The 12,085-nt window shown below is 38.7% G+C and overlaps 1 protein-coding gene across 4 annotated transcripts in view; it reads right to left on the bottom strand.

Annotated features, from left to right (window-relative positions):
• EFNA5 (ephrin A5) overlaps positions 1-12,085 on the bottom strand; it is a 290,294-nt gene that overhangs the window by 114,604 nt on the left and 163,605 nt on the right. The window contains exon 1 of one of the 4 annotated variants that reach the window (XM_087429950.1): positions 4,417-4,575. The exons of the other annotated variants lie outside the window; for them this stretch is intronic. Within the exon in view, the coding sequence (XP_087286076.1) occupies positions 4,417-4,526 (110 nt within the window). The 5' untranslated portion in view covers positions 4,527-4,575. Of the gene's footprint in view, positions 1-4,416; positions 4,576-12,085 lie in introns of those variants that run through there. 4 annotated transcript variants of the gene reach the window in all.

Genomic DNA, 12,085 nt, shown 5'->3' with positions numbered 1-12,085 from the left:
CACAGAAACCACTCCTCCGAGAGGCACGCCAGTCAACAGATGGTCTCTGGCTAAGGTGTAATCAGGAGCAGCTTGCTAAATTTACCCAAAACAAATAGAATTACAGGCTTTTGCCCGAGTCTGAAATTGAATTGAGAACTTGGGTGGTGGATAATGGAAACTAAAATGGAATAGCTCAAAATGTATCACAGCACATTGGGAAAGGGCGGGCATGGGGAGAAGTCTCTGCTGTGAACTTCACCATTTACTACCAGGTCATCTATTTCCAATAATCTTGTCTACCAAGCAGCATCGTCTGCCCTCACTATCCAAGTTTCCAGGATTGGTACAATCATCACCAGCTAATGAAGTCATCTGCCTTCATCAGATGTGTAGTAAACAAAACACTACCTGTTATTTTGAATACGTTTTGCCCAGTTACAACACCTTCATTTTATGATCACTGTAAATGTCAGCAGTTTTAACCATTCTTGTTTTATTAGGAATAGTTTTTAAGTCCACCAAAAATCTACTATTCAGAAGGTAAGAGTCATTAAAGGCTCTGAATAATCTTGAGCTTCTACGCACCGGTGTTCTTAAGTCTATCCCCAGAATTCCTCACTGTTTTGAATTATGTGTTGCTTAAAATAATAGTAACATAAAGCCTCAGAAATTGTCTGAAAAAGGTCAACATAAAATTAACAGTAAATCATTTAATTTATGCCTCGGTTTCACTACCTACATAGTAAGAAGTGTGCCACCCATGCAAATCACTGTATAAGGATGCTGTAAAAGCAAATGAGGCAAAATATGTAAAGACACTTAAATTCTAAAGTGATAAGGTCTTAAAAGATAAGGCCATTTGTAAGGCAAACTATCCGCAGTCATTGTAAAATTTTTATCCTCATAATCACTTAATACTATTTATCACTAGAGAAACTTGTTTACTCATTAAAAAGGCCATTTAAAATAACTAAATATCTCTATTTCTAATAATATTTTTTTATTTTTTAATCTTCTTTGGAAATAAAAAGATGTATATTTTGTATTTTTTATCATTCCATATTTGCAAAGTAGGACTTTTAAAAAAGTATGAGAGCATGCATAAAACTAATTACCTTTAAACTAATAATCATACAATTCTCTTCATTCCTCGTAAGTTAAAATATCACAGTATGGAAAATTTCATTTACTTACATCAGTCAGACTAGCATTTTCAAATATCAGTTATACGAGAAGTGTCTGAAGAGCTTTTAGGTTTCTTTAAGTATTTTCGTTGTAAGGAACTCTGCCGTGCAGAAAAGGAATCCCAAAAGGACAGTCTTTTTTGTGGCAGGATGAAACTATTTGCAGCGGGAATATTTTAAAAATTATTTGAATAAAAGCTTCATTCTTCAGGTTTGCATTACAGACGGATAAGAGTTAAAATATCTTTTAGTGCAGATAATACCATTTACAATTGCATCAAAAAGAATAAAACACCTAGGAATAAATCTTACCAAGGAGGTGAATGACCTATACAATGAGAACTACAAGACATTATTGAAAGAAATCCATGATGACATAAAGACATGGAAAGATATCCCATGCACGTGGATTGGAAGAATAAACATAGTTAAAATGTCTATATTACCTAAAGCAATCTACAGATTCGATGCAATCCCAATCAGAATCCCAATGACGTTCTTCACGGAAATAGAAAAAAGAATACTAAAATTTATATGGGGCAACAAAAGACCCCGAATAGCTAAAGCAATCCTAAGAAAAAAGAACAAAGCAGGAGGCATCACAATCCCTGACTTCAAAACATACTACAAAGCAATAGTAATCAAAACAGCATGGTACTGCTAAAAAACAGACACACAGATCAATGGAACAGAATTGAAAGCCCAGAAATAAAACCACACATATATGGACAGCTAATTTTCGACAAAGGAGCTAAGAACATACAATGGAGAAAGGAAAGTCTCTTCAATAAATGGTGGTGGGAAAACTGGACAGCCACATGCAAAAGAATGAAAGTGGACCATGTGCCATCGCCATTCACAAAAATTAACTCAAAATGGATCAAAGACCTGAAGGTGAGACCTGAAACTATAAAACTCATAGAAGAAAACATAGGCAACACACTATTTGACATTGGTCATAAAGGAATCTTTTCGGATGACATGCCTACCCAGACTAGGGAAACTAAAGAAAAAATAAACAAGTGAGACTTTATCAGATTAAAGAGCTTCTACAAGACAAACGAAACCAGAATCAAGATGAACAGACAACCCACCAGCTGGGAGAGAATATTTGCAAAACATACATCTGACAAGGGGTTGATCTCCATAATATATAAAGAACTCACACAACTGAACAACAAAAAAACAAACAACCCGATCAAAAAATGGGCAGAGGAAATGAACAGACACTTCTCCAAAGAAGATATACAGATGGCCAATAGGCACATGAAAAGATGTTCAACATCACTAATCATCAGGGAAAAGCAAATCAAAACAACACTAAGATATCACCTCATGCCCGTTAGAATGGCTATAATCACCAAGACAAAAAACAACAAATGTTGGAGAGGATGTGGAGAAACAGGAACCCTCATACACAGCTGGTGGGAATGCAAACTGGTGCCGCCTTTATGGAAAACAGCATGGAGATTCCTCAAAGAATTAAAAATAGAGATGCCCTATGATCCAGCCATCCCACTACTGGGAATCTATCCAACGAACCTGAAATCAACAATCCAAAGAGGCTTATGCACCCCTATGTTCATTGTAGCATTATTCACCATAGCCAAGAAGTGCAAGCAACCTAAAAGTCCCTCGACTGACGACTGGATCAAGAAAATGCGGTATATATATACAATGGAATACTACTCAGACATAAAAAAAGACAAACTCGTCCCATTTGCAACAACATGGATGGGCCTGGAGGGTATTATGTTAAGTGAAGTAAGCCAGAAGGAGAAAGACAAACATGGTATGATCTCACTCATATGTGGAATATAAACCAACACATGGACAGAGAAAACTGTAGTGTGGTTACCAGGGGCAATGGGGGTGGGGGGTGGGAACAAGGGGTGAAGGGAGTCATATATATATGGTGATGGACAAACAAAAATGTACAACCCAAAATTTCACAATGTTAAAAACTATTAAAACATCAATAATAAAAAAAAAAGTTTGAACCTTAAAAAGAATATATATATATATCTTTTAGTGCAATTGTTTTAAAAGGTGGCTGATTTGAAATGAAACTAATTTTTTTGTTAAATGTATGCTACTAAATGAATGAGACAAAGTGTGTCCCTACTCTCAAGTAGGACACACTTTTAGTGATATTTTACAAAAAAGAACTAGATGCTAGACCCATCTTACTAAAATATGAACCTTCTCTTTGGGGAACTTTATCTGCTGTCCTGTCTTATCTTCTTATACAGAAATAGAAAATGAACAATAGAAGTACAAATAAGATATATGCTTATAGAAATAAACATTTTGAGCAGCAGAATAATCTAATGAAAAGAGCACAGAAACAGGAACCTAATTACTAGATCACCCTGGGCAAAGCATTTAACTGCTCTGTGATTCAGTTTACCCATCTCTAAAATCAGTAGAACAGGCTCCTTACCTATCCCCAAGGTATGTGGTGAGAGCCCAAGAAAAAGTGGTGATGAAGCCTATTTAGACACCAAGCCTAAAAGGTCTGACACATATTTGTGGAAGCACAACTATAACGATTTTTATTACTTATCTAATAGACTCTGAATTTTAATCTTTAGGAATAATTCTTACTATTTTATTTTAAAATGCTTCAAAAATACAGCTATAACAGAAAAACCTACCATACAATTATTAGTAAAGTTATGGCAATATAATATTGTCATATTTATTATTCAGTTATTGCTTCAATAAGCTACTAACGGAGGAGGGCGGAGTCAAGATGGCGGCGTAGGCAGACTCTGAACTCACCTCCTCCCGTGGACACAGCCAATTTACAACTACTCGTGGAAAAATTACCCCTGAGACAGAACTGAAAACTGGATAAGAGGAACTCCTGCAACAACGGACAATCCTAACTGGGGTAGAAGAGGCAGAGACTCCCTTCTGGAGAGGAAAAATGCCGCCTTCACAAGCCGCCAGCTTCACGGCCGCCGGGAGCAGCTCACAGGTACGCAGCCTCCCTGGAGGCGCGGGGTCCTGAGCCGGGGAGCGCCCCCAGTGTGGGCATTTTGTGGACCCAGCACAATCGACACCAGTGGCCTAATATCTGACTTTGCTGCTACTAAAGCATTGGGTAGCACCCCCAGAAAACCCGGTTCACAAAGAAACTAAAACTGGCTCTTAAAGGGCACGCACACAAACTCACCTGTTCCAGAAAGCATCCTAAAATCACCAGAAAGAAAGGTGCACAGTGCTTCGGTGACAAGAGACTCACCTAATAGGCCCTGAGTGCATCTCGGTGAGGGGTGAGACCTCTCCAGGGACTAGGACATTGGCGGCGGCCATTGTTGTGGCCTGGTGTGAGCGTGCTGACACAGACGCCATTGCAGTTTTCCCTGAGACCTGCTAGCCCAGGGTCTGCTCCACCCGCTAGAGCACCGATTTAATCCAGCTCAGCCAGGGCAGGCAGTCCACCCTAGAGACTGGCCCCACCCAACAACAAGCCCTCAGGCAACTTGTGGGCCTACATAGATTGGTGACTGGATTCTCTGCAGCCTGGCAACTGAGCTGACTTGAGCGGGGCAGGGTGTGCACAAGGAGCAGGTGGAGAGTGTGGGGTGGTGGCGGAGTGTGTGGGGCTCCCGCCATGGAGAGACTGGGTCTGCTTGGGGAGGTCGGGGCACTCACACGGGGCAGGACTGTGTTGACTGTGTGTGTGGACCTGTGGGCAACAGGGCTTGTCAGCTGCAGAAGACTTGTGCTTCTCAAAGACCCACATAGGAGGTTTGCCCCACCTTCCAAAGCCTGAAACAATTGGGTGCTCCTGTGCCTGAGGCCAGCCCCACCCAGCTGCAATCCTCAGAGAGCTGACAAGAGACCTAATAGGCTAGAGGTTTACAGCAATTCTAAGGCCCTGAGCCTAACAACCTGCCACACTGGGGGCCTACTCACTTAAAAGAAATACTGCAACACAAATGTGGTATTAGAACTTACAGCCAACTGTGCTGGGGCTCCCCACACCTGATAAAGAGACTGAAGGGCCCACAACAACTACAAGCAGCTGAGCATTACAACAGCTGGCCAGGAGCATAACTCAGCCTTCCTGGGCGCCTATAGGGAGAGCTAACAGGCCACAATAGAAGGACACACGTGGCCCACATAGGGGCAACCCCTGGAACATTGAGAACGGAGGGAAGCACACTGGAAGCCTCCTAAGGCATCACTTACATAAGGTCACCTATCCAAGAGCAGGAGACGTAGCTGACCTACCTAATACGTAGACACAAGCACAGGGAAAGAGGCAAAATGAGGAGGCAAAAGAATATATTCCAAGTAAGGGAACAGGACAAAACCCCAGAAAAGGAACTAAGTGAAACAGAAATGAGCAACCTACCTGACAGAGAGTTCAAACTAAGAGTGTTAAGGATGCTCACTGATCTGGGGAGAAGAATAGATGAACTCAGTGAGAATGTCAACAAAGAAATGGAAGATATAAAAAAGAACCAATCAGAAATGAAGAATACAATACTGGAAATGAAAAATGCACTAGAGGGACTCAAAAGCAGAGTAGAGGATACAGAAGAACGGATCAGTGAGCTGGAAGAAAGACTAGAAGAAATTACCCAAGGTGAACAGGTAAAAGAGAAAAGAATTAAAAAGAGTGAGGACAGTCTAAGGGACCTCTGGGACAACATCAAGCGCACTAACATCCGTGTTATAGGTGTCCTGGAAGGAGAAGAGCGAGACAAGGGGGCAGAGAATCTATTTCAAGAAATAATAGATGAAAACTTCCCTAACCTAAGGAAGGAAACAGACATCCAGGCACAGGAGGCACAGAGAGCCCCAAACAAGATAAACCCAAAGAGGCCCACACCAAGACACATCATAATCAAAATGTCCAGAATTAAAGATAAAGAGAATCCTAAAAGCCGCAAGAGAATGTCAAGTTACATACAAAGGAAACCCCATAAGGCTATCAGCTGACTTCTCAGCAGAAACCTTACAGGCTAGAAGAGAATGGCATGATATATTTAAAGTGCTAAAAGGAAAAAACTTACAGCCAAGAATACTCAACCCAGCAAGGTTATCATTCAAAATGGAAGGAGAGATCAAAATTTTCCCACATAAGCAAAAATTAAAGGAGTTTGTCACCAAGAAACCAGTGTTACAAGAAATGTTAAAGGGACTGATTTAAGGGGAAAAGAGAAGACCACAAATAGGAAAAATTATCTATTTCCATGATAAGAGGGTAATGGATACAAATGCACAAAAAAGAGGTTAGATATGATATCAAAAACATAAAAGGAGGGAGGAGGGTAGTTAAAGAGTACAGCTTTCAGACAGAGGTCAAACTAAAGAGACCATCAATTCTGTATAGAAGAAGAAAGGAACAGAGAAGGACTACTAAAACACTGAGGGAAAAAAAAAAAAAGTTAAAAAATGGCAGTAAGTACATAGGTATCAATAGCTACTTTAAACGTCAATGGACTAAATGCCCCAATTAAAAGGCATAGGGTGGCTGACTGGATAAAAAAACAAGACCCATATATATGCTGCATACAGGAGACACACTTCAGACCTAAAGACTCTCACAAACTGAAAGTGAAGGGATGGAAAAAGATACTCCACGCAAATGGCAATGAAAAGAAAGCTGGGGTAGCTGTACTCATATCAGACAAAATAGACTTTAAAACAAAAACTGTAAAAACAGACAAAGAAGGGCATTACATAATGATCAAGGGAACAATCCAACAAGAGGATATAACACTTGTAAATATCGACCCACCCAATGTAGGTGCACCTAAATATATAAAGCAATTATTAACAGACATAAAAACAGAAATAGACAGTAACACAATAATAGTAGGAGACTATAACACTCCACTTACACCAACGGATAGATCATCCAAACAGAAGATCAATAAGGAAACATTGGCCTTAAATGACACACTAGAACAGATGGACCTAGTAGATATATACAGAGCATTCCATCCAAAAACCAAAGAATACACGTTCTTTTCAAATGCACATGGAACATTCTCCAGGATTGATCACATATTAGGCCACAAAACAATTCTCCATAAATTTAAGAAGATTGAAATAATACCAAGCATCTTTTCTGACCACAATGGTACGAAACTAGAAATCAACTATAGGGAGAAAATCAGAAAAGCCACAAATACATGGAGATCAAACAAAATGCTACTGAACAACGACTGGGTTAACGAAGAAATCAAAGAAGAAATCAAAAAATACCTGGAGACAAATGAAAATGAAAATACGACATGCCAGAATTTATGGGATACAGCAAAAGCGGTTCTAAGAGGGAAGTTTATAGCGATACAGGCCTATCTCAACAAACAAGAAAAATCTCAAATAAACAATCTAAAAATGCACCTAAGGAACTGGAAAAAGAAGAACAAACAAAGCCCAAAATCAGTAGAAGAAGGGAAATAATAAAAATCAGAGCAGAAATAAATGAAATAGAGACCAAAAAAACAATAGAAAAAATTAATAAAACCAAGAGCTGGTTCTTTGAAAAGATCAACAAAAGACAAACCTTTAACTAGACTCACCAAGAAAAAAAGAGAGAAGGCACAAATAAGTAAAATCAGAAATGAAAGAGGCGAAGTTACAACAGACACCTCAGAAATACAAAAGATTATAAGAGAATACTATGAAAAACTATATGCCAACCAATTCGACAATCTGGAAGAAATGGATAAATTCTTAGAATCATACAACCTTCCAAAACTGGATCAAGAAGAAGTAGAGAAGTTGAATAGACCAATCACCAGTAAGGAGATCGAAACAGTAGTGAAAAACCTCCCCAAAAATAAAAGTCCAGGACCAGACGGCTTCCCTGGTGAATTCTACCAAACATTCAAAGAAGACTTAATACCTATCCTTCTCAAACTCTTCCAAAAAATGGAGGAGGGGGGGAAGCTCCCTAACTCATTCTACGAAGCTGACATTACCCTGATACCAAAACCAGACAAGGACAACACAAAAAAAGAAAATTACAGGCCAATATCACTGATGAACATCGATGTGAAAATCCTCAACAAAACACTAGCAAATCGCATACAACAATACGTTAAAAAGATTATACACCATGATCAAGTGGGATTTATTCCAGGTATGCAGGGATGGTTTAACATTTGCAAATCAATCAACGTAGTACACCACATTAATAAAATGAAGAACAAAAATCACATGATCATCTCAATAGATGCAGAGAAAGCATTTGACAAGATCCAGCATCCATTTATGATAAAAACTGTGAATAAAATGGGTAAAGAAGGAAAGTACCTCAACATAATAAAGACCATATATGAGAAACCCACAGCTAATATCATCCTCAATGGTGAAAAACTGAAAGCTATCCCTCTAAGAACAGGAACCAGACAAGGATGCCCACTGTCACCACTCCTATTTAACATAGTATTGGAAGTCCTAGCCAGAGCAATCAGGCAAGAGAAAGAAATAAAAGGGATCCAAATTGGAAAGGAAGAAGTGAAACTGTCACTATTTGCAGATGACATGATTTTATATATAGAAAACCCTAAAGAATCCACCAGAAAACATTTAGAAGTAATAAACGAATATGGTAAAGCTGCAGGATACAAAATCAACATACAAAAATCAGTTGCATTTCTGTACACTAACAACGAAGTAGCAGAAAGAGAAATTAAGAATACCATCCCATTTACAATTGCAACAAAAAGAATAAAATACCTAGGAATAAACTTAACCAAAGAGGTGAAAGATCTGTACACGGAAAACTATAAAACATTGCTGAAAGAAATTGAAGAAGACACAAAGAAATGGAAAGATATTCCGTGCTCTTGGATTGGAAGAATTAACATAGTTAAGATGTCCATACTTCCTAAAGCCATCTATAGATTCAATGCAATCCCTATCAAAGTTCCAACAACATTTTTCACAGAAATAGAACAAAGAATCCTAAAATTCATATGGAACAACAAAAGACCCCGAATAGCTAAAGGAATCCTGAGAAAAAAGAACAAAGCTGGAGGTATCACACTCCCTGATTTCAAAATATACTACAAAGCTATAGTAACCAAAACAGCATGGTACTGGCACAAAAACAGACACACAGATCAATGGAATAGAATCGAAAGCCCAGAAATAAACCCACACATCTATGGACAGCTAATCTTTGACAAAGGAGCCAAGAACATACAATGGGGAAAAGAAAGTCTCTTCAACAAATGGTGTTGGGAAAACTGGATAGCCATATGCAAAACTGAAAGTAGACCCTTACCTTACACCATACACAAAAATTAACTCCAAATGGATTAAAGACTTGAATGTAAGACCTGAAACTGTGAAAGTTCTAGAAGAAAACATAGGCAGTACGCTCTTCGACATCAGTCTTAGCAACATCTTTTCAAACACCACATCTGACCGGGCAAGAGAAACAATAGAAAAAATAAACAAATGGGACTACATCAAACTAAAAAGCTTCTGCACAGCAAAGGAAACCATCAACAAAACGAAAAGACAACCTAACAATTGGGAGAAGATATTTGCAAACCATACATCTGATAAGGGCTTAATCTCCAAAATATATAAAGAACTCATGCATCTCAACAACAAAAAAACTAACAACCCAATTAAAAAATGGGCAAAAGACCTGAACAGACATTTCTCCAAAGAAGATATACAGATGGCCAACAGACACATGAAAAGATGTTCAAAATCACTAACTATCAGGGAAATGCAAATCAAAACTACAATGAGATATCACCTCACGCCCGTCAGAATGGCTATAATTAACAAGACAGGAAACAACATGTGTTGGAGAGGATGTGGAGAGAAGGGAACTCTCATACACTGTTGGTGGGAGTGCAAACTGGTGCAGCCAGTATGGAAAACAGTATGGAGATTCCTCAAAAAATCAACGATAGAACTACCATATGATCCAGCTATTCCACTGTTGGGTATTTATCCGAAGAACTTGAAAACACCAATTTGCAAAGGTACATGCACCCCTGTGTTCATTGCAGCCTTATTCACAATAGCCAAGACTTGGAAGCAACCTAAGTGCCCATCAAGGGACGAATGGATAAAGAAGCTGTGGTATATATACACAATGGAATACTACTCAGCCATAAGAAACGACGAAATCCAGCCATTTGTGACAACATGGATGGACATTGAGGGTATAATGCAAAGTGAAATAAGTCAGAGGGAGAAGGCCAAATACCGTATGATTTCCTTCATTAAGTAGTAGATAATAACAACAATAAACAAACACATAGGGACAGAGATTGGATTGGTGGTTACCAGAGGGGAAGGGGGGAGGGAGGAGGGTGAAAGGGATAATTCAGTACATGTGTGTGGTGATGGGTTGTAATTAGTATTTTGGTGGTGAACATGATGTAGTCCATGCAGAAATAGAAGTACAATGATGTACACCTGAAATTTTTGCAATGTTATAAACCAATGTTACTGCAATAAACAAAAAATTAAAAAAAAAAATAAGCTACTAACTATATTAAAAATAGTCTTTGTTTTCTGGTTTTTTAATGCAATTTGTTCTAAAAACTACTGTGACATTAATAACAAAAGACAAGTCTTGCAAAGAGAAAGTGTCTAAGCAGGCCTTGGGAATAATCTCAGTTTAAGGCAAAAATGCTATGAATTTTAAGATGCGAGACCTGCTATATAATAAGTAAATATTCATAGTTTATAATTTTTGAAGCAGTAGGCATTGTATATCTGTGAGAAAAAATACTGTTCATTATATGAAAGGCAATTTTACATAATATCCAGTGATTTAAGTTAAAAAGACTTAGGAGAGCTTCATGGCATTCCCATGTTATTAATTTCATATACATTTCACTAGAGAAGAAACTGAGTTCTACACAAAAGATGTGAAACTATAAGGTGCACTATGTACTGATTCTCCATGCAACAAATCTGCAAACGCTGCCTACGGCATGCTGTATCAGAAATCTAGGCAGCTGGAAATCACTGCAGACAAGAAGTTACAGGTCATTGATTTCAGAATTGGAAAATCTCCCCTAGTGAGCCAAAATGAATCCAGCACATATCATCGACACACATACACACCCCTCCTATACCCTCAAAAAAGTAGCCTACCACCGAGATCATTAGAAAATGTATGCTTCTGTAATAGACAAAGGGTACGGATATATAACTAATCGATTGGTGGCAATGCTCAGTCATTCAGTAAATAGTCATTGGGCACCTTCTATATACTTGGCACCATGAGAATCAACAGTAAGGGATACAAAAATAACTAATGATTATTAAGTACTTTCTGTTCTAAATTCTTTACTTAATTTAACTCATTTAAAACCCCCTTCTTCTTCCCAACTTTCTTTCTCTCCCTCTCCCTGAAGTAAATTATTATCATCCCCATATTCCATTTGAGAAAACTGAAGCACAAAATGACTAATAACTTGCCCAAGTTGATAGAGCTAATAAATGGCAGAGCCAAGATTTGAACCCAGGGCGTCTGACTCCAGTAAGCAGACTCAGTCACCACGACATATTGCTGTAAAGCAGAACCATGGGGGAGGCACAGGAAAGGCTCCAAGCTCTTTGGCATTCATGCTTTATTAGTGCAGTTCCCACTGCCTGAAATGACTTCCAGCTTAGGACTCATCAGCCCCATGGACCCTCCCCAGATTTGCCTCGGGAACAGCTGTCTGCTCCCTCCTCTGGTCCTCAAGGTACCTTGTACACATTCCAATTTTTGCACTTAGCAGATCTATACTGTAATTACTCGCCCTAATATTTGCCCTTTTTATGTTTGGGGCCTAGCCTAGAATCCAGCACCCAATAGAGGCAGTAAATAAAAGATTAACCTTTCCTTAGAACATTACAACTTAGTTGGAGAAATAGTCCAAAATCTCTTGGTATAAATGTTTGCTTTCGTTAAAGGCAGC

Source organism: Ceratotherium simum, chromosome 4 (assembly GCF_057802395.1).
Source record: "Ceratotherium simum simum isolate JZ-2026a chromosome 4, ASM5780239v1, whole genome shotgun sequence".
In the NCBI taxonomy this organism is placed as follows: Eukaryota; Metazoa; Chordata; class Mammalia; order Perissodactyla; family Rhinocerotidae; genus Ceratotherium; species Ceratotherium simum.
This window is presented reverse-complemented; position numbering and strand designations above follow the sequence as displayed.